The sequence below is a fragment of the Dendroctonus ponderosae genome, unplaced genomic scaffold (genome assembly GCF_020466585.1).
Source record: "Dendroctonus ponderosae isolate FM_Combo_2020 unplaced genomic scaffold, Dpon_F_20191213v2 Dpon_F_20191213_1, whole genome shotgun sequence".
Classification (NCBI taxonomy): Eukaryota; Metazoa; Arthropoda; class Insecta; order Coleoptera; family Curculionidae; genus Dendroctonus; species Dendroctonus ponderosae.
This window is the reverse complement of record NW_026017110.1, coordinates 4,915,648-4,939,762: the sequence shown is the minus strand read 5'-3', so window position 1 is coordinate 4,939,762 and position 24,115 is coordinate 4,915,648. Positions and strand designations below refer to the sequence as shown.

General features: G+C 41.1%; 8 protein-coding genes, 1 long non-coding RNA gene and 1 other non-coding gene across 20 annotated transcripts in view; 6 read left to right on the top strand and 4 right to left on the bottom strand.

The window, feature by feature from the left end:
• LOC109542026 (nuclear pore complex protein Nup58) overlaps nucleotides 1–9,015 on the top strand; it is a 30,353-nt gene extending 21,338 nt beyond the window's left edge. The window contains exons 1-7 of one of the 4 annotated variants that reach the window (XM_048670128.1): nucleotides 6,535–6,639; nucleotides 6,720–6,752; nucleotides 6,835–6,989; nucleotides 7,046–7,354; nucleotides 7,447–7,632; nucleotides 7,737–8,297; nucleotides 8,355–9,015. In XM_048670128.1, coding sequence (XP_048526085.1) covers nucleotides 6,724–6,752; nucleotides 6,835–6,989; nucleotides 7,046–7,354; nucleotides 7,447–7,632; nucleotides 7,737–8,297; nucleotides 8,355–8,707 — 1,593 coding nt within the window. In that variant the 5' untranslated portion in view covers nucleotides 6,535–6,639; nucleotides 6,720–6,723 and the 3' untranslated portion in view covers nucleotides 8,708–9,015. Of the gene's footprint in view, nucleotides 1–6,532; nucleotides 6,753–6,834; nucleotides 6,990–7,045; nucleotides 7,355–7,446; nucleotides 7,633–7,736; nucleotides 8,298–8,354 lie in introns of those variants that run through there. The other 3 variants (XM_048670129.1, XM_019911056.2, XM_048670130.1) reach the window with 3 other exon arrangements.
• LOC109542037 (protein FAM114A2) lies at nucleotides 36–2,513 on the top strand. Of its 2 annotated transcripts, none has more exons than XM_048670127.1 (4): nucleotides 36–442; nucleotides 767–2,126; nucleotides 2,181–2,304; nucleotides 2,363–2,513. In XM_048670127.1, exons 1-4 carry the CDS (start codon nucleotides 154–156, stop codon nucleotides 2,435–2,437), a joined length of 1,848 nt encoding a protein of 615 aa, XP_048526084.1. In that variant the 5' UTR covers nucleotides 36–153; the 3' UTR covers nucleotides 2,438–2,513. The 2 variants fall into 2 exon arrangements, with proteins under 2 accessions (XP_048526084.1, XP_048526083.1); XM_048670126.1 differs by having other exon boundaries at nucleotides 52–444; nucleotides 760–2,126.
• Nucleotides 2,602–4,795, top strand: LOC109542049 (plancitoxin-1). 2 transcript variants are annotated; one of them, XM_048670139.1, is made up of 5 exons: nucleotides 2,602–3,119; nucleotides 3,171–3,574; nucleotides 3,981–4,284; nucleotides 4,333–4,468; nucleotides 4,527–4,795. In XM_048670139.1, the coding sequence occupies exons 1-5, from the start codon at nucleotides 3,022–3,024 to the stop codon at nucleotides 4,680–4,682; spliced, it is 1,098 nt and encodes a 365-aa protein (XP_048526096.1). In that variant the 5' UTR covers nucleotides 2,602–3,021; the 3' UTR covers nucleotides 4,683–4,795. The 2 variants fall into 2 exon arrangements, with proteins under 2 accessions (XP_048526096.1, XP_019766656.2); XM_019911097.2 differs by having other exon boundaries at nucleotides 4,524–4,795.
• Nucleotides 4,923–6,280, bottom strand: LOC109534956 (protein YIPF6). Its single transcript, XM_019900751.2, has 7 exons — nucleotides 6,108–6,280; nucleotides 5,916–6,035; nucleotides 5,784–5,862; nucleotides 5,685–5,727; nucleotides 5,505–5,633; nucleotides 5,294–5,451; nucleotides 4,923–5,240 (listed from the first exon to the last, which is right to left on the bottom strand). The coding sequence occupies exons 1-7, from the start codon at nucleotides 6,126–6,128 to the stop codon at nucleotides 5,122–5,124; spliced, it is 669 nt and encodes a 222-aa protein (XP_019756310.2). The 5' UTR covers nucleotides 6,129–6,280; the 3' UTR covers nucleotides 4,923–5,121.
• An 87-nt stretch (nucleotides 9,016–9,102) lies between the features above and the next one.
• Nucleotides 9,103–9,908, top strand: LOC109542525 (probable 39S ribosomal protein L49, mitochondrial). Its single transcript, XM_019911780.2, has 3 exons — nucleotides 9,103–9,286; nucleotides 9,342–9,513; nucleotides 9,567–9,908. The coding sequence occupies exons 1-3, from the start codon at nucleotides 9,227–9,229 to the stop codon at nucleotides 9,857–9,859; spliced, it is 525 nt and encodes a 174-aa protein (XP_019767339.2). The 5' UTR covers nucleotides 9,103–9,226; the 3' UTR covers nucleotides 9,860–9,908.
• A 121-nt stretch (nucleotides 9,909–10,029) lies between these two features.
• LOC109533173 (protein lethal(2)denticleless) lies at nucleotides 10,030–13,107 on the bottom strand. 3 transcript variants are annotated; one of them, XM_048670125.1, is made up of 9 exons: nucleotides 12,927–13,106; nucleotides 12,343–12,532; nucleotides 12,070–12,278; nucleotides 11,868–12,011; nucleotides 11,607–11,807; nucleotides 11,210–11,445; nucleotides 10,996–11,159; nucleotides 10,645–10,952; nucleotides 10,030–10,588 (listed from the first exon to the last, which is right to left on the bottom strand). In XM_048670125.1, the coding sequence occupies exons 1-9, from the start codon at nucleotides 12,973–12,975 to the stop codon at nucleotides 10,236–10,238; spliced, it is 1,854 nt and encodes a 617-aa protein (XP_048526082.1). In that variant the 5' UTR covers nucleotides 12,976–13,106; the 3' UTR covers nucleotides 10,030–10,235. The 3 variants fall into 3 exon arrangements, with proteins under 3 accessions (XP_048526082.1, XP_048526080.1, XP_048526081.1); XM_048670123.1 differs by having other exon boundaries at nucleotides 11,607–12,011; nucleotides 12,927–13,107; XM_048670124.1 differs by having other exon boundaries at nucleotides 10,645–10,940; nucleotides 11,607–12,011.
• A 965-nt stretch (nucleotides 13,108–14,072) lies between these two features.
• Nucleotides 14,073–21,260, bottom strand: LOC109546055 (FAST kinase domain-containing protein 1, mitochondrial). 3 transcript variants are annotated; one of them, XM_048670120.1, is made up of 12 exons: nucleotides 20,861–21,260; nucleotides 20,537–20,790; nucleotides 20,266–20,478; nucleotides 17,897–17,976; nucleotides 16,792–17,786; nucleotides 16,449–16,735; nucleotides 15,662–16,273; nucleotides 15,194–15,606; nucleotides 14,990–15,140; nucleotides 14,590–14,713; nucleotides 14,360–14,540; nucleotides 14,073–14,304 (listed from the first exon to the last, which is right to left on the bottom strand). In XM_048670120.1, exons 5-12 carry the CDS (start codon nucleotides 17,552–17,554, stop codon nucleotides 14,109–14,111), a joined length of 2,727 nt encoding a protein of 908 aa, XP_048526077.1. In that variant the 5' UTR covers nucleotides 17,555–17,786; nucleotides 17,897–17,976; nucleotides 20,266–20,478; nucleotides 20,537–20,790; nucleotides 20,861–21,260; the 3' UTR covers nucleotides 14,073–14,108. The 3 variants fall into 3 exon arrangements, with proteins under 3 accessions (XP_048526077.1, XP_048526078.1, XP_048526079.1); XM_048670122.1 differs by having other exon boundaries at nucleotides 14,208–14,300; XM_048670121.1 differs by having other exon boundaries at nucleotides 16,792–17,976.
• LOC125502702 lies at nucleotides 18,772–18,889 on the bottom strand. Its single transcript, XR_007280483.1, has one exon. It is a non-coding gene; the product is annotated as a U5 spliceosomal RNA (small nuclear RNA).
• On the top strand, nucleotides 18,881–19,878 carry LOC109533175. Its single transcript, XR_002171497.2, has 2 exons — nucleotides 18,881–19,023; nucleotides 19,270–19,878. It is a non-coding gene; the product is annotated as an uncharacterized LOC109533175 (long non-coding RNA).
• Nucleotides 21,261–21,383: 123 nt separating the features above from the next.
• LOC109541642 (growth arrest-specific protein 2) overlaps nucleotides 21,384–24,115 on the top strand; it is a 27,318-nt gene continuing 24,586 nt past the window's right edge. Inside the window, exon 1 of one of the 2 annotated variants that reach the window (XM_048670134.1) lies at nucleotides 21,384–22,187. The gene's annotated coding sequence lies outside the window, so the exon portion shown is untranslated. Of the gene's footprint in view, nucleotides 22,191–24,115 lie in introns of both variants that reach the window. The other variant, XM_048670133.1, reaches the window with a different exon arrangement.

Below are 24,115 nucleotides of genomic sequence, written 5' to 3'. Positions count from 1 at the left end.
ATTCGCCAATCCGCATTTGCCAATCCACCAAGAACGAATCTGCGCATAAACAGCATCTAACCTTCAAGCAATCAACGTGTCAAAAACATATGTCAAATCAAAATAAAAATTAAAACGTACTAGGTTCATCATACCCCTTAACTCTTCAACAGTATGGAGACTTCAGATAGTGAGTGCTTTGAGAGTGCCGATGAGGACTTTGTGTCGGATTTTGAGGATGAAAGAGGGCAGGCGTCAACATTGCACCATAAGTTAATTGAGCCAGAACTGTGCAAGCTCAAGATACAAGAGCGTGATGACATTAAAGAGCGAAATGATGATGAAAAGCTGCCTGCTGAGCCAATAAGCCCCAAATTGGCTGAACCAAAGGTCCAAAGCGCTGGAACAAAGGAGGCCATTGAATGTCTTACAGAAGAGATTCCAAGCAGGCCTGGAACGACTGGTAAGGCTTAAAGGCTAGAGTTCAAATTGCACCTGAACTTGCGAAACACTGTATATGGAATTATAGTCATACTAAATATACAGGGTGTTCGGAAATAAGCAGTGATATTTCGGGAGATTAAAATAATAAAAGTACGGTAACTTTCTAGTGAGTAAGTAAGTTAACTATATGCTCACTTTATAGATCTTTTAACTAAGAACATTTCTTATTGGTGTTTCTTGTATCAAATCGTATAGTAGAAAATATTGCTAAAATAATATTCAGACTCCATTCCACTACCTCTATCAACTACCCTCTGAAACTTTTAGTTGTGTTGGTTTTCAGACAATTTACAACAGACTAACAACCGCGCAGTAGAAAAGCCGCAACAAATTAGCAAGAATGAAACTTTGATCAGTCCTGTGGAATCCAAAGGCTCTACTGAAGTTCCCGACAGCTTCCAGCTGCAAGCAGACGAAAACTTATGGGACGAAGACGAGCTGGACTGGGGATCAGAAGCTGCCAAAGAGCAGCCATTAAAGCTTAACGAATCTGTGCAGTCGACGCCTGAATCCAAAAACCAAGACAGTGGGTGGGATGATTTTGATGTGGATTGGGAATCAGAGCCTTCACTTTCCAACCAGTCTAAACCCGCTACTGTGAGTAGCACGGAGAAAAGTTATAGCAATGCTGAGGATGATGGATGGGAGTCTGTGGAAGCACCAAAGGACACATCCAATGAAAAACAGGATTCCGACGCTAGTTGGAATCTGTTTGGCAGATGGGGCATTTCTTCGATGCTCAACAGCGCTTCTGCTGGCGTTTCTACCATAAGAACCAATCTCTCTACGGCATTGGAAGGAAGCATCGGGATTCCAGCTGATGAAGACCTAGCCAAAGCCAAAGTATTAGAAACAAGCAATCAAGCAGCGTCGGAATACTGTGAAGAACCTTCAAGTGGTTTTGGGTTCAGCAATTTAGTATCAGGAGTGACCAAGTTTGTGGAGTCAACGGGCACAAAAGTAATCACTGGAGGTCTGGACACTTTGGAAGCGATCGGCAAGAAAACAGTGGAGGTTCTTCAAGATGGCGATCCAGGCCTGAAGAAGAAGCGCGCCTTTCTTAAACTGGACACCATGGGCAAGCCAAATCTGTCGCAAACACTGCGCGAAGCCAAAGAGCAAGCCGAAAAGGAGATGGCAGATATTTCGCAAAAGGACAAGGAAAAACGGCGAAACAAGAATTATGAAACACTGTTTGATGACCACCAAGGGCTGGTGCATCTTGAGGCGTTAGAAATGTTGTCGAAACTATGCAGCATCAAGCTGGATAATCTCAACAACTCCCTTTCGGGTAGCGCGTTGAAGGACATGCAGGAAACCTTGGAACAGGTCAAAGAGCTATGTGAACTGCCAGAGGACGAAGAGGACGACAAAGTGCCCAGTCACGAAACCCAGGAGAGCTTGTCTACTGCAGTCAAGGAAATAAACATTCCCCTTTCCTATGAGAAGTTATTGGCTGTACATGAAGAAGCAGACGTTTGGATTCAAACAGCTGACGCGGACCCGGAGGACGTGCACCAGCGAGCCATAGACACTTTGGCTCAAATCACCGCTCTTGCAGTTGAACAGTATCATAAAGCTGGAGAGTTGCTATTAGTCAAAGACCACCGAAGCACTGCGGATGAGGCTGACAGCCTAGTACAGTGAGTGTCTGCGTTTGATTGAGTTTTCTCCACTTTAAATGCGAACGCTTTCAGGATAACTACCGTTGTGAAGTCCATCATTCGCAGCCAGGCTGAAACATTCACGGACCGACTGAATTCCATCGGGAATTCTAGCAAAGACGAGATTAATGCTCATATTACCAACATTTTTTACGAGGTATGAGTTCGCAATGGCGATTTTAGTAGGTCAAGTTGAGGCATTTGAGGTATTTCAGGCTGGTAACAGTGGAACGTACATTCAGGACGCCTTCCAGCTGCTGATTCCCGTTCTGCAAGTGGGCGCGGTTTGAATATAGGCTTATCATTGGGCGATCTGTACATACTGCAAATGTAAGTTAAGTGTAATAACAGATTTTTTTAATGAGAGTGCTATTTTTATTGACTTCCTTTGAACTTATTATGAGTATCTGGGCCCCGGAAAGTAAAGCGGGGTCTACATACAGAGTGTCCCAACTATACAAATATTCGCAATTATACAGCGTGCGACAACGTGGCAGCGCAGAAAACAACTTTTTCTAGTGAAACCCTATGTTACCTTTACAATATGACCTAGTTTGTTCTATCGTTGGGACATTCTATGCTAGATGATTCAATGTGGAAATAGGAATATGAAACGGATGATAGAATTACCAAAAAAGGAGTAAACAGGTCAAATCCGAATGAATTTTCAACATTTTCGAAACGGTTCCAAGACGAATTTTCCAATTAATGCCGACTTTGAGTGGGCGGTCTGCTTGCCTGATAAGCATGCTTTAAACCGCTCTTTGTCCCCCGTCTCGAATCTTTTATACGTGACGGCTTTAATTATCGCATTTCATTTAAATGTGTTGGCAAGTGATAAGTAGCCGGCGTTGTTCTCTATAAGGCTACTAAAATGCCAAATGCTGCACTGCTTTATATGATTTTGTGCGAATTTCTATGCTTTGTAAATGGGCTGCAATGCATGGACCCAACCAACAACCCTGTAGACTGGTGAGTTACTGCTCTTACCACTTGGGCGGGTTCTAAGAGCGCAAATTGCAGGTATGTGATATACAAGTTGCCAAAGCAGCGCTCGCATAGTAACCCGTTGGTCAGGGAAGGCCTGGGTTTTATGTACATGACCTCAAGTGGCGAGGACCAATGGAGATTGTCGGAAGTAGATATTAATGATACCAGGTCTATGGTGGCTCACACCCTAAGCTCTCGATGGCAGAATTATTTTTACCTACTCTATAACGACCAGCCGCCGTATGGGGATGCGTCAGAGCTCAAAGGCCACACGAAAGGGGTTGTAATGGCAAATGCCAGTGGGGGATTTTGGCTTATTCATTCAGTGCCCCATTTTCCTCTCAGTTTGGAGCAATATGCCTATCCGAAGAGTGGCACTCACTTTGGGCAAAGTTTTCTTTGTGTCAGCCTGGGTCTGGAGGCACTTAACAGCGTAGGTAAATAATGTATACGAGATGTTTAATAATGGTTTTACGTTTTTGACAAACAGTATTAGATCTTGCGGTCTATCGGAAATCTCTGTAAATGTTAGTGTTATCAAAAAAGTAGTGTAGATGTCACGTGCTCTTTTTAGATCAATCTTAAATAACTGGTAAAATCAAAATTTAATCAATCAATCAAAAGTACACTAAGAAAAGCTTTTTCTGTTCATTTTAATAAGGCAGTATGAAAACAGTATAGTCGTTATTGTCAAAATAAGTGCCGACTGTTCTATATTTTGATCCACTGCCCATCATAGAAGCGAGTGATTAAGAAGCATCATTACATTTAACTAAACTCATTCGCAATGAGTCTGATATGAAAAGTCGTGGATACGTAGAGGTCACATCCGATTTTCCTTAGGGCTGCAGTTGCTGTACAATGAGCCCCACATTTACGCGCAAAACGTCCCAACAGACCTAAAGGAGCGGTTGGCCGTACTTTCCAGAGCCGCCAACAATGAAACGATACAATCTGCCCCTTGGTATCACGTACAAAACATTACTTCGTCGGCAGGGCTCAAGTTCATATCCTTTGCAAAAGCGCGGAAGTTCAACAAGGATTTGTACGCTGATCTGGTCAGTCCTGCTTTAAGGAGCAATTTATATGTTGAAACCTGGCCCAATGAGCCTCATCGGTTGCCCTCCAATTGCCAACATAAGTTTCAGTAAGCGTGTGCGGTTTATTTGAACAAAAAGTGATGGGCTTTTTGCAGAGTGGATAACATTATGTCTATATCATCGCAGCACCCGGCGGTGTCATTCAGTGCAACGGTGGATCACTCCAAGTGGGCCGTCTCGTCTCCTAAGGACTTATCGAAGTGGGTTTGCATTGGGGACATAAATAGGGCGGTAAGTGTTTCGAAGTAGATGAAAAATAGCCAGGTGGTTAATTGCCAGTCTACAGCAGTCACAAACTACGAGAGGCGGGGGCACTACCTGCTTAAACAGCAGCTTAGTAGCCGGTAGATATTTGGGAATTGTTGCCAAAGTGCAAACGTGCAGTAAGCCAATCAACAATGCTTTATTCAAGGATGAAATAAATGCCGTTGGAGAAAAAATCTGAAGGCCAATCGACAACTTCGTGATCCCTTGACCGTTACTGGCACTTATTTAGCACTCCAGGTAGCTTCATGTAATTTTTATATAATAAACTATCTACGATCGCGCCTACCGGGACTGACGTTTTTTATTGTATTTCCTAAAGAACAGCGATCTGTAAATGTTCCTTTCTCCGTGATACATGCAAACTCAACCAGACGGGCTTAAGCGAGGCGTTTGGATTCACCCCATATCATTATAATAATTAGGATTTTTTACGATCTATTAATAATCAATCCTATCTTATCACGTTACATCCAATCTTATACCTAAACAATACCGTAATAATGAATACATTGCGAATTAATTTAAGATGGTTATTTTGGATATTTACATGACTCAAATTGCACAGAAATGAACGCTTACAACCAACTACGGTGCCGGAATGATGAACTACTGAATTTTTAGCTGGCTGTATGCGATATCACCAGCCAGGAAATGATAAAGTAAAACAAGCCGATCGGGTACACTGCCAACAGTTTCCTTCCAGGTTTCTGGCTGTCGCCTAAGAAGATCATGGAGGCTGAAATTCCTGAGCTTAGTAACAAATTCAGCAATTTCGAGTACGAAACTCACCGTAAGTGGCCCATACAAACCCGCCCATTGATACTGAGAATCTGATGAAAAACAGCAGATAGGACTGGTCGAACAGCAAAATCACTCTACAGACTATCAGTGCTATAGTTGTGGGCAGGAGGCAGTACCCAAGAACGCATACGCTTTGGAAAAACGATCTGGAATGAAAATTGATATAGTATTTTGAGTTGTCGCTGCTTGAGACACTTACATGTTTCCACCTAAAAGCTTCGAGTTTAATGTAACAATCATTGAACCAATCCAAACAATAACAAAAACTTCTGCAAACTCCGGCCCGCCGTCGTTCGTATTGTCTGCTGTAGAACCGCCTTGGAGCACCCTGCAGAAGCTCACAACGTGAGTGGGAAACTTTACAAATTTGCATACTCACATTGCCATGAAGGTGCAGAGCATCAGGGGGCCCCACAAGTCCCCTGAAATCAATTAGTCACAACTCCACTCAGTCTAGATTAGAAAAAACTTCACTTACATTCTTTCAACAAAGTTTTCTTCTCTTTGGGCAATAGAACATGACTGAACTTAACGCCCACAGCCTTTACATCCCTCAACTGAAAAACGGCAATTGTAACAGCCCCAATTTAAAGCGAGTGGGTCAACTTACTATGGTCTCCTTGACAGGTTCATCTAGGGTATTAAAATCGGGCCGACCGGGATTTTGAGTATTCTTACTCGACGGGACGCTCATCTCGCCTTCCAGGTAGCCCTCCACATCATCGTACATCTGGAAAATAAGGCAAATTTAGTGATGTGTATTCAACTGCACTATAAACAATTGATGAAAACGGGTAACAACCTCAAGCTTCGTGTGATCCATGGTCTCCGGGATATTGTCATTCAATTTCTATACGGAATTCTTCATTAATTTTAGGTTTAATCGTGTTTTTTAACTAATTAAGATAGAAAAAGGGGCAAAACATCTATTGTTATTTTGACGTTGTGGTAGCTGACACTGACACTGACAAGGACAAGACCTCGATTAATGATTCGGATAAAAGGATTTATAAAAACTGGTAATAAAACCAATTTAATTTAAATACTTATTTTCCTAACGTATTTTTTTCCACATGTGTTAATTCGTTTATGTTAATTTTGATATGAAAATGGCAAATACATTTGTCTATCAATATTGTAAACTTTGCATGATGTCTTGAGAGTTCTCATCGGGCCACGCCTATTAATTCCGGGTTTTTTTCTACTATGGTCAAATTTTTTGTGATCCGTGCGTCCGTTTGTTATTGAATGACAAATAATTTACAGGTTATAATTTTGATCGGAGCGCTAAATTGTTAGAATTCCAGTTACTGAAAAGCCTAGAGAAAAAAATAGTGAGTAGTCTGTGTGAATAGCGGAGACTACATTAATTTTGCCAACTGTATTGCTCTAAGTACTTACAATTATATTTTAGAATAATGGCAAGCGGATTTCCTTTGGGGACGGGGTGTGTAACGACACAGTGCTAAGCATTGCTTCAGCTAGGCAATAATAAATGCTTCAACAATAAATCTTCCCATTCTTTTCAGAACGACTAATTCTATAACATTTGGGAGTACTACAATCACCTTGATTAAGTCGACGTCTCAACCTCAACCTCAGCCGGGAAAATTCAGTGTCGTGCCAGTTTCAACCCCAGCGAGCACCAAAGCTTCGATGTTCGGTTCTACTGGTGCAAGTCCAAGTGAAAAATGAAATAATATCTGCCCGGCATTAGTTAACTGTTGTGAATAATTATAGCTCTACCTGCAACGCAGGCACGGTTTGGGGCCCCTAGCACAGCTACAGGCGTCTTTGGAACCCCTGCGGCCTCCACAGCACCTACGTTGTCTTTTGGGACTCCTACTGCCGGTTCGGGCTTGTTTGCCGCCCCTGCGACAAACACAGCGCCTACGTTTGGGGCTCCTAATGTAGGAACGGCCAGCGCCGCGCCTACTTTATCGTTTGGGGCTCAAAATCCAGGTGCGGCCAGCACAGTGCCTACGTTGTCTTTTGGTGCCCCACCAGCCAGTTCTGCAAGCCCGTTTGGTGCTCCAACAACAACAACTGGTAAATACTATGTTATAGGGATTGTTATAAGTTAACTGTGCATGTTAAGTGTGAGTAATATGACTGTAATTGTAAGCAATGTATTTTTTCAGCCCCGCCAAGTTTTGGTGCGTCTATTGGCCAGTCCAACTTCGGATTAATCGGATCAGCGCCTTTGGGTTTTGGCGCGTCGATTGCTAACACGTCGGCTCCCAATGCAGGGTTTGGGCTTAGTAGCAGTGTTTCAACAGGAAGCCTGAAATTGGGGGCGAGCACCAATGCGCCTACATTAAATTTCGGTAAATTACCAATCAAACCACATACAGAAAAAAATTAGTTTGACACCATTGCATACATCAAATAATAGTCGTATTTTCCAGTTAATTTTTAATTTTTATTTAAGGACTGGGCGGTCTAGGAGCAAGCTCAGCAGGCGCTAGTGCGCTCTCAGCACCGAGTTCCGTGTCAGTGGGATTGGGGGGCATTGCATCATCAATCCAAGGAAAAACCGCTGTAGCCACCCAAAAAGACATTTCGCCAAAAGAGCAGACTTTGCCTAATGAAATTCTTCAAACCGTGGAAAGTTTCAAAGATATGGTCAAGCAGCAGAAGGCACACAGTTCGGATATTTCTCGCTGTTCGATCAGGGACTTCAGGCGAGTTGAGCAGGAAATCGATCTGCTGACCAGTCAACTTAACGAGGTTGAAACGGAACTGCAAAGAAACAGACAAGTGGCTGAGAAGCTGAAATATGACACAGCCAAGACGGTGCAACACGTGGAAATGGCTCAGAGGACTCACGATACCCCATCTGGCTTGCAGTACGAAAACACTGCACCAATGAAGTTCTTCTCGAACCTGGCTGATGACTTTGAGAACAGTATGCAGTCTCTGAAGCTGCAAATCGAAACCATGGAGAAGTATGTGAAGAACCTCAAGGGTCCCTACTTAGTATCCCCGCAAGGTGAGCGTTGACTTGAATTTTTATATAGAAGACACTCCACGAGAGAAGTATTTGCAGATCTGTCGATGGGTATGAAAAGACTGCACGAGACTTTTGTGGCGTTGGCTGGGCGGTTGCAGGCTGTTCACAGCCAAGTGGAAACCCAGAAGGAGCTCTACATGAACATTCGGAAGCACCTGCTTCAAGACACCAGCAATCCCTTCGAAAAGCTAGAAAACGCACCGGCTGTTCATATGGCTAACTCGAACGCATTCGCACTTTCGCCCCCTAAAGTTGCTAGTGGCCCCACGCCCTTCAGCAATATGGCCGTTATTAGCGTGAGCGCTTCGCCTCCTCAACAGCCCTCGGGCCAACCTCCCGCCTATCCTGGATCCTTTTCTAGTCAGCCAGGAACAGGTAGGTTTTTCTGAAAAGCCAGGCACTCAAAGCATGCGTTCCGAGTCCCCCATTTATCATTAGAAGAAAATCGTATCTGAAAGAACTTTTGATTTTTGTATGTTGTATGAAGGTTTTCTTTCCGTCGGGTTCGGAGCTTCAGGTGGAACTCAGACATCCAATACTTCCTTATTTGGTTCAGTTGGTAGTTTTAATCAGTTTTTTAACAGTAGTTTTTAGTTGAAAAACCGCACAGCGGTAGTAAACGTGGCAAAATGTGATTGATCTACCAAAACTGTTTCAACTGCCAAGCATTGTATGGAAATAAATAATTTTTGCTGAAGACTTCTTGATTGACGGCTATTTTGAATTTCCCGCTATTCGTTGGTAATATAATTTTATAATGGCAGCACTGATTGAGATTGTGCTCTATAACCTTGAAAAACTCACCATAACCCCACATAAGCATTGTTCTATGCACATGATCCATAAACTGTCTTCAAAAACAACTTTGACTAGTTTCTCGAGAACACCAAGTTTATCTGCTCCAAGCCATGTCTTTATTAAATAAGCTGTGCCCAACCTATAGCAAACTCCCCGTAGTGCTGCAAAAGGTTATCTAGCTAGGCCATGTTTGGCAATACTTAAGTCACAAATACTTTTTCGCAGTTTATTCAAGTGCGGAACTCCGGTTACAACACGTCGCTGTTCTTAGAAGATGTAGGCCCAGTGAGTCGCCAATATGAGATCACAAAAGACCCGACAGATTGGGAGCATGTCAAGAACTTGTTACCCGCGACTGTGGTGCCTAAACCTTTAGAAAAGACCACTTATCCTTCAGGTTTGATATAGACGGGCGTTTGCCTGGGCACTTGTTCAAATGCGTCCCCGTAGGATGGAAACCGCAAGCCAAAGATTTGTCAGATCGGCCCTATTTTGTACCAAGGACCAAAAACTACATGATACCTTGCTATTTGAAAATCAGTAGCTTGCAGTTGAAAAGGACCACGATTATCAGGCACATTGAGGGCGATATTTGGCTTTTGGAGAAGGAGATTAAGGAGTTTCTTGCGCCCCAATTCTTCCAGCCCATCAGATCGCAAGTGAACGAGTTTGCGGGCTATATAAGAATCAACGGCGACTATGTAAATGCAGTGAAGCATTTCCTTGAACAGAAGGGTTACTAAACTCGCTTTTTATGTAAGTGGTTTTCAGTATATTAAGTTGGAAAAGATATCTACGTTTCTTAATTGCGCACATAGTCACTGTGCTAATACTTAAAACTGAAATAGAGCTATATTTGAATTGCATTGCTGATCCGTTCTAAGAGTACACGTTCTTCAATAATAACTCAGAATTAACTGTCAATGAATTTCGTTTACTCCGTAATCAACGTTTAAGGTCGACAATACTTATCTATGGAATACACTTACTTAGAAGCTAATTTGTTTAAAGTGAGACACTTTTGGAATTAAAATATTTACATAAAAGGAACGCGTCAACAAGCATCAAGAACAAGTATCACATAGCATGTAAAATACACTTTTGCAACAACAAGTGCGGTTATTGATTCTGAGGTTCATCCGAATTTTGATCCGGCAAGACGCCACTGCGGCTCTTAGGAGAATGAGCGATAGGGTCGGCGGCTGGCCCATTGCTACTGGTCACCTTGAAGAACCGCAGAAGCGGACTATTTGCCGACGTACAAGTTTTAATGTTGCCTTTCGGCGACATTTCCAATCGCGGGGCCTTTGGTGATCTATGGCCCATAATTTCCTGTTGGAAATTGCGCTCGATTCGCAGTCTGGTGAGCCAGTCCTGAGGTCTTCTCTTCGGTGGTGAGTAGTTAAGATGGGGCGCCATGCCATCCACCACAAAGTTGGGTAAATTGTCGAGGTCTTCGGTCCTGAGGTTACCTGGAAAAAAAATCGCCCAGTTATTGGTTGAATAATAAATTGCTGCCGCGCCCAACCTAGAGCTTTGTTGAGGGGTTTCAAGCTTAAACTGTCCTCTTCTGAGGGGAAAGCCTGGTCCGAAGTGTCGTCTTTCTTAAAGTTTCTCGCCAAGTGAGCGAACAGTCTTCGAGGGCCGAAACTAGTCTGAATTCGTTTGCTTTCGCTAAATAATTCGGAATCGGCTTTCCGTTTAGAAGTCGGAGGCAAGCAGTTGTCACACAGTGTGTTTGTGAAGGTCGTTCTTTGGCAGTTTTTACACTGCCAAATGGTTTTCTTCGGCAATAAATTCGGTTCGTGGAAACATCGGCGTTTCCTAAAATGTTCTCTGTTCGTTTAAGCCGACTTGCTGCAGCCTTTAATGCACTTACCTGGAGGCGGTTTGGTTAGCTGGGAATGGCAGGATTTCGGCGCGCCCTTGTTCATTATCCGTTGAATCTAGATTGCTAATTTTCCACAGCTTGTAGGACATATCGTCCGAGCAAGTCACAAGAGCCGGCGCCGCCTTCCTATTGCACCACGCAACACTACTAACCTAAATCGGGAGAATAAATGACCACTTCTTCTCTCTCATCTATTAGTTACCTCTGAGCTATGTCCGACTAATTTTACAATTGGTTGCGGATACCCAAGATTCCATATATAGGCATTCTCATCCGTGCTGCCGCTCACCAAGTAATTCTCGTCCTTGGACAGCGAGGCCCTGATATAAAAGGTATTGTTTTGGTGTCCCCTATATTTCATCATTGGCTCGGGGTTATAAGTGGCTATGTTGTAGCAGTAAATAGTACTGTCCAGGCAGTTCGCGTAGAGTCGGACACCTAGAGTTTAGTCACATTTTATTTAGAGCGAAGGCGCAATTTTGAGCATTTGGCAAAACGTGGCTGTTATGATTTATAAGCACAGGGTATGTAGTAATCAGCGGCCCGAGTTGAGCAGTGACAAATAAGGGATGGTGCGATTGATGCTTGTTAATACTAACCAGCATTATCAATGACCAGGTTACTGCAGCCGTTTTTGCCGGTTGTGCCGCTATAGCGAATGGAATACTTGGGCAGTGGGTCCTTTTTGTAGACTGTGTAGTGTTTCCGTAGATCCCAAACTTTAATCATGCCGTCGTAAGACCCGCAAGATATCAAAGTGTTGATGTTTTGGAACACTAAGCTCGTGACGCTCTTTACGTCTGAAAGTAGAAAACCCGATAGTAAAGTAAAAACTCTGCTGCTTCCTGAAGGCAATTTACTTAGATTTGGGATGCCGCCGTGCCTTCTCTTGACCTTGAATGGGGTATCCCCATGGGAATTTCTTATGGTGCTATCCGGTTTTATCAGGGAACTGTGTTGTTGAGTTCGGGTGTCCCAAATAATTATGTTGCCGTCCCTACTGCCTATATAAGTTTAGTAGTTTTTGCAGCAGAACTTTAGCAATAACAATAACAATTTTACCTGTTGCAAACGCACTGGAATCGTCTTTGCGAAATGCGACAGTTTTCACCGATCTTGAGTGGCCGCAAAAGGTGCGAATGTGTCGAAAATCACCATCGGCCATATCGTAGAGCATGGAAGAGCGGTCTCCGGAGGCAGTCACTAATTGCATCTGGTCGAACTTCCAGGCCAGGTCAAAAATGGCGTTGCTGTGTGCGTCTGTGCAGTTTCTACAGAATAAAAAGGGGGCGTTTTGTTATTAGGACTACTTATGGAAATGAGGCAGGTTCTCACGTGGCTTCAGATTCGGTGTCCATCACCACTAGATGCCCGTTCTCATTGGCCATCCCAACAATGTGCTCGCTCCCTGGTTTTGGGGCATTTTTGCACGTGAAAATTGCCGATTCACACAGTGTAGAGAGATGTGGTCGATCGGCCTCGCAACGGAGCCTGCAGAAGACTGAATCGTATTGCCTCCAAATAGCTGCAAAAAATGTTCCATTTAGACTTAGTTAGGGTTGTTTAGCAAGGTCAGGAGTACGGCGCTTACAGACAAAACAAAATAAATCTTGGGTTACAAAAAACACGTTTCTTTTGTTACAGAACAACAGTAGAGTTCTGCATGTAAGGCCGTATAGTAGCCGATAACTACAAAAAAAGTGTTTTGCAGAATCAGATTTCTAATCTAGAGATGTTTATGAGGATTTCAAAGCTTCATCGCTTGGGAAGAACTTGAAGGGTAAGTTTGCCTGATGAATACTAGCAGACATACTAAAAATTGCATTCTCAAGCTTGTTGACCATTGAAGGGGGTTTTCATAGACATTAGTAGCAGTTTTGTGGATATTCGAATGAATTGCGGCATTTTTGATAACTCACCCCGTCCGTACTGCTGGTTAATTAAGTCGTGCACAGTATTTGTCGACATTTTTCATAGTCCAGTTGCGATTTACGGTATTGTACACATAGCTTTTTCGGTAAAGTGCGGGAAACGCAATAAACTGACCATTTTCGTTTTCTGTGTGTTAGGTTAGGTCTTGAGTGGGTCGGCTTTCGGCTCTGGAAAAATCATTGACACTTTGCGAAAATGGTTTTTTGTGACGTTGTCAAGTGTTGCATCAAAAGATGGATGTTATATACATTTTTCTGTATTTGCGTTAACGGCAAAAAAAAGTTTTATTTAAATTGAGTACTTTCTGACGTTCCTTTGTCAATCGGTTGCCGCTCTCCAATCTTCAATTGAGTTGTTTTTGGTGTTAATTATGCAGGTTTGAGGACTAGTAGGATGTTTTTCAGAATTTTGAGGCAATAGCAATGAGCAACTCAATGGTAATTGAGATTTTTCTACATTTTAAAAACGAACAAGAAAACTCGTAGAACGCGGTTTTCCTAAAGGCAAAACATATTTTAGTTCTCAATAATGAAAGGAGTTTAATATTGTATCTGAAACTGTTTCCGTCGAACAAGCTTCTAAACTTTCCCACTAGAAAAGCTTTTCCTGAAAAGTTTATAAGAGTTCATTCAATTGCCCAGAAAATTTAATTAGGGAAACCAAGTTCTCCAGACTCTCAACCGAAAATATCTTTCCAAATAATCATTAATTTTATCAAAGCTTCTAAACTTCGGCAGGCCGTTAAATTTTTATAATTTTTCCGTCTAACTGCGGAAAATCAGTTTAGGGAACGTTCTGGCGAAAATAACAAAATGCTTAGTTAGATATTTTACAGTGTGCGATTTAGAAGCGTCTAAAGATTATATGTTGACATTTTCCTTGAAACTTTTTAAAGAGGTTTCGAGTTTCAGATCAAACTTAACTAAGAAAAGGCGCGCCTTCGGAAAGTTGCTAAGTTGAGGTGTTCATGAAAATGTTCACGACTTGTATTGACACGACTAATCTTTGCTTTTAAGTTACTAAACCAAATTAGTAAATGACCATTCTCGGTGCGAAGTATCAAAAAGTTAGTGTGTTGTATTACTTGCCGCCTTTTTAGTAAAAGTGCTGCAGGATAAAATCAAATCAGACCATACAAAAAAATATTTATTGTTAAAACTAATAACTAATCACGAAAAGACTAGTTGCTCGATATAATCGACTCGTTCTTTAGCGTACAGCAGATTTTCCCATTCACTCCATCTGATTATCTTCACCTTGTAGCCGAGCATTTCGAGGTGCCGGTTTTGCAAGGCATGCTCGCCCTTCAGACGCACATACAGCCTGGTAAAAGCATTCATTGGCTTAATCAGAATGGCGTACTTGCTGAAACAAAACATCCGGATAGTGTGCAGAAGCAAATCAGGCCGCACTCAGTTACGTTGTGTTGAACCCGTTAAGGTCCATTGTGGGCTTTTTCTGCCGGTCCAGATGATAAACAAAGTTCACCTCGTATCCATAGGGCAGGGTGACGTTTTCCCGAATATTCTCCTCACCCAAAACTCCCTGCAAGTAGCTCTTAACACTAAGGTGGATGGGCTTAACCACATCATCAATCGCATCTAAAAATGTAACTTTTTGTTCGAATTCCTCTGGCCTTTAACTACTCACTGGTTTTCTGATATTCCTCGATGTACTTCTGATGGAACCACGGCACGTTGTACTCGGGATACTCTAGACAAACAGCCCGGTTTAGTTGCATCAGCACGCGCCGCACCCGGTTTGGGTACTTATCCTAAAACGATCGTTTTTACTTGGTTAATAGAAAAAATGATGTTTGTATATGATTTATCGACTATCAAAAAGCAGGGCAAAACGTCGAGGCAAGAAACTGATAAGGTGGTATAATGATGTGCAACGTTAGATACAACTTTCTGAACATAATACTAATGGGCAAAATAGAAGGAAACTGGTGTAACATCTCAGAAGCCGCAATTATATTTAGAAGAGCCGAAACAGGTGTTTTTTAGCCTCTGAAGAAGAATGGCAAACTCCAAATTACGATATTTACCCGAAAGTAGCAGTTGGCCAGCTCCACGTCCAGTTTATCCAGAAACTCCACGTTGAATATCTGCTTGACGAAGCTTTTCGGCATTTGCTGGAAGAAACACAGCGAGAGGGCGCCCTGCAGAAAACTGAGCCCACTCATCCGATCCTGATCCCTACGGAAAGCTACTGAAATTACTGGCTTGCAGCGGAAGTGAGTCAGTCGTACCTAATAAAGATATTTATGACAGTTTCGAAGAACTCCTTCTCGTAGACGGGCTCGTAGTTCAACTGGTAGAGCATGTGCAGGATTTTCTCCACGTTGAAGCCCACAATGTTCTCCTTGTACTCGATGATGTAGTTTGTGCAAAGATTCAGCACTTCGGGAATGAGCGACTTAGTGCAGAACAGGATAAAGCAGATGTGCTCCATTACTTTCGAGGACATATGCTTGGTCCGTGCCAAGGTGGACATCATGTCGTCGAAAAGCTGGTTTTCGGTTTCTTTCCTCAGGATGGCGCCCTTTATCAGCAAAGCGGATGCGACGATGTCCTCTTGCAGCCTACTGTGCAGTTGAACGGTTTGTTGATGCAACTTCTGATGAATGGTGTCAATAGATACACTAGACACAGTAGATTTTCTCTGAAACGGAAATAACTATGTAAAAATGCTTTTACAAGTCGCAGGACGATTTTACCAGAGACCCCATTAGAAGACCGTTGGAGAGCTTGAAAACGTGCATGGGCGCCATTTGGGTGTGCATCTCGTTGAAGGCCAGCAGTAAGCTGTTGAAGAGCTTCTCATTGTAGCTGGACAGCAAAATGAACGCAAAAGCGGAAAAAAAATTGTTCGGGAACAGAGTGAGCGTGCCTGCTTTGAAAGCTTTCTCTATCACAGTCGATACGTGATGCTCAAACGCATAGTGCCGAAAGCCTGGAATATCCCCACAAAAATACACATAATTGTTCACGATCTCCATGATCTTGGCAAAGTCTTTCTCTTTCTTCATCACCTGGCACGCCTTGTTCCAGTAAAGGTCGCACAGCTTCGGATCGGACACTTTCAAGAAGGAAAAAATCTTCCGCAGCGTGATCAGGTTGTTGAAGTCCTCTGTTTCATTCATGTACTTTGCAATGTCGCGACGAAACTGCGCCTTGTTCATTGGAGAGGAAAAATAGATTACCGAAGAGAACAGCTTCAGCTTGTTGCTGTGGTCCTCTTCGGCTTCGTCTATTTCTTGAAGCAATCGCGCTGCTGCTCGTTGGATCGTGTTGAGCACATCACCGGGTTCTTGGTTTTTGAAAAATACCTATCAAAGAAAGTAGCAATGGGAATTCGAAAACTTTAATCTCAATGTATTCTTTGTACTGCGACATTCTTTCGACCAAACGAAGACGATCTGACCTAACTTTTACTAAGAAAAAGAGACCGCAGGGTGGGGACGGCCAGACAACGTTTTTATATTTCCCGTTAAAAATACTCACATCGTACAAGTGGTACATTTCGTGCAGGTTTAGTTTGTCAATGGAGCCCTTCATCAGTAGAATACATTTGGATATGATTGAAGAGTGTTTGTTTCTCCACATGGCAAGATTGAATACAGACAACATCTTGAGAATTAGTCTGTAATCGTCGCCTGTGAGAACGCGAGCTTCGATTAATTCCCTCACTTTGGCCTCGTATCGTTGCAAAACATCGGTAGTGAGAATAGCATTGAGCTTTAAAAGACACATATTGAGGTCCTCCAAGTCTTTTGTGCTGTTGACTAGCTCTGAAATAATAAGCTGTAGTGATAATCACAGACTTAAGGGAAACAGTGGCGTTTACCAATGTGCCTGAGAACGTGGGGAATCAGGTCTTGGGCAATATAAAAAGGTCTAATGCTGTTTTCCAAAAAAATTACTCTAAACAAGCGGGAAGCGATGCTCAAGGAAAAGTCGCGCAAAAGATGGTCCTTGAGTTGTAAGGCGATGGCTTGGATTAGACCGTTTTCCACAGATAGCCCCAGCTTGTTCAAATGCATTACAGTGTAACTTAAAAACTGCGGTTCGAAGGAGGCTAAGTTGTTTTTGATCGCGTCAAAAACCATGTATAACTCTTTGTGTTCTAGTAGTTTCTTAAAAAAGATTTCTCTGCTAGCATCCTCATCTTTCTCGTATTGATAGATGAATATAGTCTGCAAATCGTACAGAGCCAAAACTATTTGAGACAGATACTTGTAGTCCAACGCGCCATTATTAGTCCTCACAAATTTGAACACATCCTCTACAGAGGCACATTTGGAGATTTCCAAAGACTTGCCGTCAGGATTGTCCTGGAAGAGAATCTTCCTGGTCAAATCTGACTGGTTCAGGCCTTTATCGTCTGTGTAAGGGTAAATGCCGGTTATTTCATCTACTTCCGGTATACTAGTGGAATCAAAGGCGCGTTTCTCGTTGAGGAACAGTCCTCGTTTAGTCAGTCGCACCACTGATCTGCACCTGCAACCACCACTGGGAACTACGGTGTTTAAATGCCTTTTTCCCAATACAGTCCGGTTGAAGTAGTTGTACACCTGATATTTTCTACAGACATTTTTCAAAAAGCTCATGTTTTGCGGTTTATTTACATTTTTGCTAGGTTAGTTCACCTATGACCTCACCTTCAACCTTCAAAGTAGTGCCAAAGTCTTAATGAGCTGTAAGTATGGTTGCCTGATATTCTTCATTTACTTCTATTGGCTACCCTCGGGCTAACTATGTGAAGCTAGCTAGAGATATGAAGAAGGGGCGCCAACCGCTAGTTGATTTTTCTGATGCAATTTAAGTAATTACTTTGGAATGCTGAAAAATATATCGTAAATTTTATGCTGATGGTGATGATTTTAATTAAATTAATTTTTCTTTAATAGAATCTTCAATATTTTCGGATGTATAGGCAACTTAATACGCACGTTTTAGCATATGGCGACATCTGTGTTGTAAACTAACCATACTTCTATGAGAGTATTCCATAGACTTTTAATTTCTAGACCTGTAAATGTTGACCCTTATCAATTCAATTAAATTTACAGTAAAACAAATTCATGTTGTAGAGAAACCTTATTACTTGCATTTAAAAAATCTGTTGCAGCTAGTAAATACTGGATACGCTAAGTTTCCGATAATTTTATCGTCCTTTCAAATTGAGTTGGAAATCCGGTCAAATTTATTACAATCTGATCTAATTTCATGCGAAAGATCTTATCTTTTAGATAGAGATCTATTGCGTCCAATTAACATTTGCTACGGTAAGTTTCCGGTAACTTAAACATTATTTGGTTTGAAACGAGTTGGAAAATATCGTCACACTTATCGGAGGATTTACCGTGATCGTATCCATCCTTGTGCGGGAGATGCTGCTTAAGCAGGTAATCTCAACGATTAATTACGGATTTTACCGTTGATATGTATTTTACCAAAAGAAGAATCGTTAACTAACCCGACCCTTTGTCGGCCCATTAATCGGCCAGAAAGAACACAGAAACCGTAACTCTATTTCAGTTGCAGAGGGTAAATAATTATTTTCATTGCTTGTAATTATGTGTATAGGTTATATGTTTACCTGTAGAATATGAATAATTTATTTTATACAAATTTTAAAGTCGTAAAAGATCTCACTCTCAGGGTTAAGGTGTAATTGGGAAATATCACCCAAAAGTAGCTTGGCGACTCAAAATGTTCGTCGCAAAAATCTCCGAAAAGGAACTCAATTTGGATAAATGGTCAAAATCCGGTAAAAATTTAACAATTTATCGAACAAATTTTTTTTAAATTAGTTAAACGGCCTTAAACCGAAGTTAAAGGCCTTCAAAAAATTCCTCAAGACCCATTTATATTGACCCTCTCCACGGAAATCTTTAGTAAAAGGCGAAAGATTTATTCGCTTTGAAGAGAGTCCAGGGTAAAGATTTCATGCAAAATTTGCTCAGTTATACCCTCGACGAAGATTGCCCATGATAGTTTCACCCGTTGGCGCCATCTCGGCGGGAGACGGAAACTACAATGTTCGGAATGTCGAATCAAGCTATTTCCAATAATGGTGAGTTTTAGCATTGAGTTTCTAAACGCCCTTTAGATAGAGATCTATTGCGTCCAATAAATATTTGGCCATATAACAACGGCTGGGGAGGTTCAAACGCCAGCCGTGTATATGCAGATCAAAAAAGTATCGCTCAAGTTTAAATTGGCCTGGCTGAATACCCAAGGGGTGGTAGCCATTAAAAAAATAAACATTTGCTACGGTAAGTTTGCAGTAAAACTAACGTTATTTTCGTTGAAACTCCAGTTGGAAAACATCGTCACAATTATCGGAGGATTTACGGTGATCCTACTTAGCCTTGTGTGCGAGAGATCCCTATTATCTGTTTTGCATAGAGATCTATTGCGTCGAATATCCATTTGCTACGGTAAGTTCCCGGTACCTTTAACGTTATTTTTCTTGGAACGGGTTGGAAAATATTGTCACACTTATCGGAGGATTTACCGAAATCCTGCTTACCCTTGTGTGCAAGAGATCACTATTGTCTGCTTTAGAAAGAGGTCAATTACGTCCAATAAACATTTGCTACGGTAAGTTTCCGGTACCTTTAACGTTATTTTCGTAGAAACTTGAGTTGGAAAATATCGTCAACACTTATCGGATGATTTACCGCAATCCTACCTCTCCTTGTGTGCGAGAGATCCCTATTATCTGCATTGGATAGAGATCTATCGAGACGAACAACCATTGTAAGTTTCCGGTAAAATTAAGGTCCGTTTCTTGAAAGTTGATTTGAAAATATAAGTTTTATTGATTTTTATCATAAGAGTTGTGTGTGACGAATCTCTAATACCTGTTTGAAACTGAGAATTATTGTATCCAATAAACACTTGCTACGATTACTTGGCGACAAAAGTTTACGTTATTTTGTTTGAAAATGGCGAAAAAAATATCTATTATCTGTTTTAAATAGAGATCTATTGCAACCAATAAACTACGGTAAGTTTTCTATAAAATTTACCTGTTTTTTTCTTAGAAGTTTAGTTGAAAAATTGTAAAATTTATCGTAAATCGACTCTTCCTTGTGTGTGTGCGATTTCTAAAACCTGCTTTAGGTAGAGATCTATGATGACCAATGAACACTGGCTACGGTAAGTTTTCGGTAACATTAACGTAATTGTTGATCAGTCAGTGCGATAGTACTGAATACTTGATGGGAGGATTAATTATAATATTCCTATTCTGTGCAAGAGATCCCTAATACCTGCTTTGGATAGAGGTCAATAAAAAACCTATACATACCTGAAATTTTCTGCTCACAAAATCAAATACCATCAGTTGGTGAAAATAAACTAGACCCATTTTTTCAGTTTTCTTCTCATCTCGCACATTTCCAGCAGCAAACCATAGAAACCAACGAAAGAAAATTGTTTATTCTTCTAAGAATGCAGGACGGATTTCTAGTGGGCCACAAATGCATTATTTATAAAATCTGCCGTTTGTCGCCCATCCCAGCTACAATAATACGACTTTATTAGCCGGCATTTAATTAATCAACATTAAGAGGCTATACCAAAGCGCACTTTCCCGCTACTGGCATCAGGCCCAACTCCTGCCACTGCATCCAACTGGCTTATCCTGACAAGGCTCGAAGTTATGTCATCAAAATTATTTATTTCAATGCTTTTCAATCATCATCATCGTTTATAAAATTGTTTATCAAGAAAACCGCCCATTTGGTAATTATCATACACCCATGTTGGTAACGAAAATGATCAGAATGGAAAGTGATGATATTGCTTTAGGGATTAGTACCTAACTTACACGCTAAAATAGAACAAATTTTGAGGATTTTTCTGTATTTAGTCTGAACAAGATATTTGAAATTGAAATTTACCTTGTCCGAGATTGGTTCGAAAGATTTTCTGTCATTTTCGGTGGTTGCCAGCTTCAGCGTTTCTTCCCGGTAATTTAAAAATATTTATCTTTGTTGAATCAGATATTATTGTAACAGCACGATTTTATAGACGTTTTTAAAACTTTTTTATTTTTCATTGTTGATAAAATAAACACTCTTGATTAGGATTGCTTGATGTAAGTTTAGTTTTTCTGTATAAAACGCCATCCAGTACATGGGCACGTAAATAATTTCTGTGAAGTTTTTGGCTAAAAAGTGTATTCGCGATCGAATCGGTAGTTGAACAACTACGGATGGTGGCGCTGCAAAACGTCAAATTACTCGTTGTCGAGTGACAGTTGAAACTTGTCATACTGGTTTATCTATTGGACATCATGACATTTATAACATAAAACAATACTTACACACTTTTGGATCTGTTTCTATTTCTTTAAAAGCCTGCAAAAGTTGATTAGAACAAAACAAATCACAATCAGATGTAAACACCAATGCCAACAAAACAAGTGTCAAGTTACTACCTAACTTGTAGTTATCATTTTAGCCACCAGGGGGCGTCTGGACTTTTAAACTCGCGAATAGTTTTGACCGTCTAAACTCCAAAACTGTCACATGAACAGCAAACTGTCAATGACTGCTACTGACAGGTGAAATCCCGAAACCAGCCGACCCAGATAGGCAAACCCTCGCATGTTTCCGATGTTCAAATTTCGGTTAAAAATCGAAACTGTCCCCGATCATTTTAATCCAGAGCCAATAAAACCCGACTCTGGATAAGCAAACGAGCTTGAAAAATCAATACCTCGAGCCGCAGCCTCCAGACACGATCCCTCTACTTAAAAAGCGCAGACCCATAATTCATTCAACAGGAATCCGCCCTTATCAAGCATCCCTTTTCCCTGCGCTCCGCACGCTCGATTGTCCTCACAGTTTCCCTCTCTGTTCTGGGGCCGCATTCCCATGGCACTTTCCTGCCACCCCCATCGGCTGTCTCGCTTTAGCCCATCAAAGTGATAGCGAAAGCGCACAGCAGCTGAAGGCACAGCCTGCTTGATGCACAAACATCGCAGGAAACTGTCTGCATGTCGTTCATTGCCAGCCTGCTCGGCGCTTATCTAGCAGGCGATAGTTTGTGGATTTTGTCGTATTTCGTTGTTTGAATTTTTTTCCTCGTTTCAATCGCGAATGAAAAACTGATGGTGCGGATGATTTTTGTCCGAAATTTATTCACTTGATAATGACACTTTTAAACGCGGGCTTCAAGTGATTGAGTGCAGGAGTGTTGATTTGCGGGCGAAATTAAAAAAAAAAGGTAAGCAGGAATTATTTGATAAAATGCAGTCAGGAATTTATATTGATTTTTTTGTCATTTGATGGCAATTTTCTATATTTTAAGTAAAATAAGCCAAAATGCATTTTAACGCGCTTTAAAAGAGTTAATCAGAACCAGCTCAGGTGTACGTTAAACACCTAAATATCACGCTCTGAATGGCTTGTAGAATAATCCACACCACTAGCGCCACCATATCAATTTCAATACATTCACGAAATTAATTAGTTAATTAGTTTCACTGCGTCTATTGGCCGGAGGGATGGTGTTTCAGAACCTCCGGCTTTTCGTTACAAAACCCTCAAAAGTGCGGTTTTACTTCTGCAAAATTTGACGCTTTAAAACGCACGTAAATGATTTAGATAAGAAGTTACAAACTTTTAAAGAACATGTATTTGTGGTAAAAAACCCAAATTTCATGCGACAGAATTAGATCTTTTTTATAATTTTCAACATTTTCAGAGCCTAGCGTCTTCAATAGATGCTCATAGCGTCCAGCTTTTACTTGCTTTCAATTTAAGGCGCGAATTTTTCAGGGAAATCAAGAAATTGTGCAAAACCAATTTGCGATTTTTGCTCACCCTTGCCATTCTTTCCACTAATACAGTGCACCGCAACATTCCTGAACTTTAGCCGGTGAACATTTTCTGTTAGTGATCCGATTTAAATAATTTTCTCATCGAATCATAGCTCTAGTCTTGGACAAAATTGATGCTCCAAGATAAGCAAAAAAAGCCATAACATATTGTACAGGGTGTTTAAATACTGTAATTTCTTGGTCAGAGATTAAATATTCCTGCGGGCAATATGTGGTAGACCAGAGAGAAAAAGCATCCCATGTATGAATACATAATATATAATCATACAACTACAACCTGATGTCTTCTGAATAATTTGGATGTTTAATCGTCTGTTGATCTGGAGCCATTCGCGATATACAGGGTGATTCAAAATTGGCGTCATTCCTCTGGAGGTGTTGTCTGGCGGTATTTTACGAGTACAGAAAAAATAGTGACCAAAATTATTGTTATTAAAAACTGAGAAATTTGCAAAAAACTCTATTAGAAAAACGGCAACAATGTTTTTCAAGGTAATCTGCCTAATTAACATTACGTAAATACCTGTTGCTTCGTAATTATTTAAAACTCCGGTAACCATGGAATTATACAGAAAGTGACAATAAGATAGACCAGCATAAACGGTAAATTCAACAGGAATCGTTGAATGACGGAACCTATTTCGAAACTCATAACTTCGAATTATTAATTTGTTTACAAATTACATAAACGTACATTTGAGTCTGTAGCTCCAAACAATTGCCTGTGTAATTCTTTCTCGTATTCGGTTAAATAACTCCTGCTCAATTTATACCGGTGTTCAGTAATCCATTGGTTTAATGTGATCTTAGTTACGTGGTAGGAATGTAGCCGGTATTTATTTGGTGCCTGGGAAAGTGTCAGTTGTGCAATGTTCTAAGTGCCCCTGAAAGGCTCTTCTGCAATTATGTCCAATACTTGTTCCTCTGTCTCTGGAACCCGAACATCTATTGTCGTCCACGATCTTCATGGAACCACTCTCCTCACCCTTTGTTGGCGTGAGTTCTTCCAGCTTCTGCTGTGTTACTGTAGCATTTCCCCTGAACTAATTGCATACCCGCAAATTCGTTAAAGAAAATTCAAAGTAAGTCACAGTTTGACAAATTATTGACAAGGGCTATCCACCTGTAACAATCTGTTAATGACAAAAAACATCATTGCCGCTTTGACTTTTCATCAAAAAATTGTAGAAGAGAACTTTTTTAATATAAAAAAATTTCGTAATTTGAAGCAAAGATCGTAATTTTTCTTTTTGAATGCTTAAGTATTCCAATATGCTACCAATTAAACATGGAACAATTTCAAAATAAT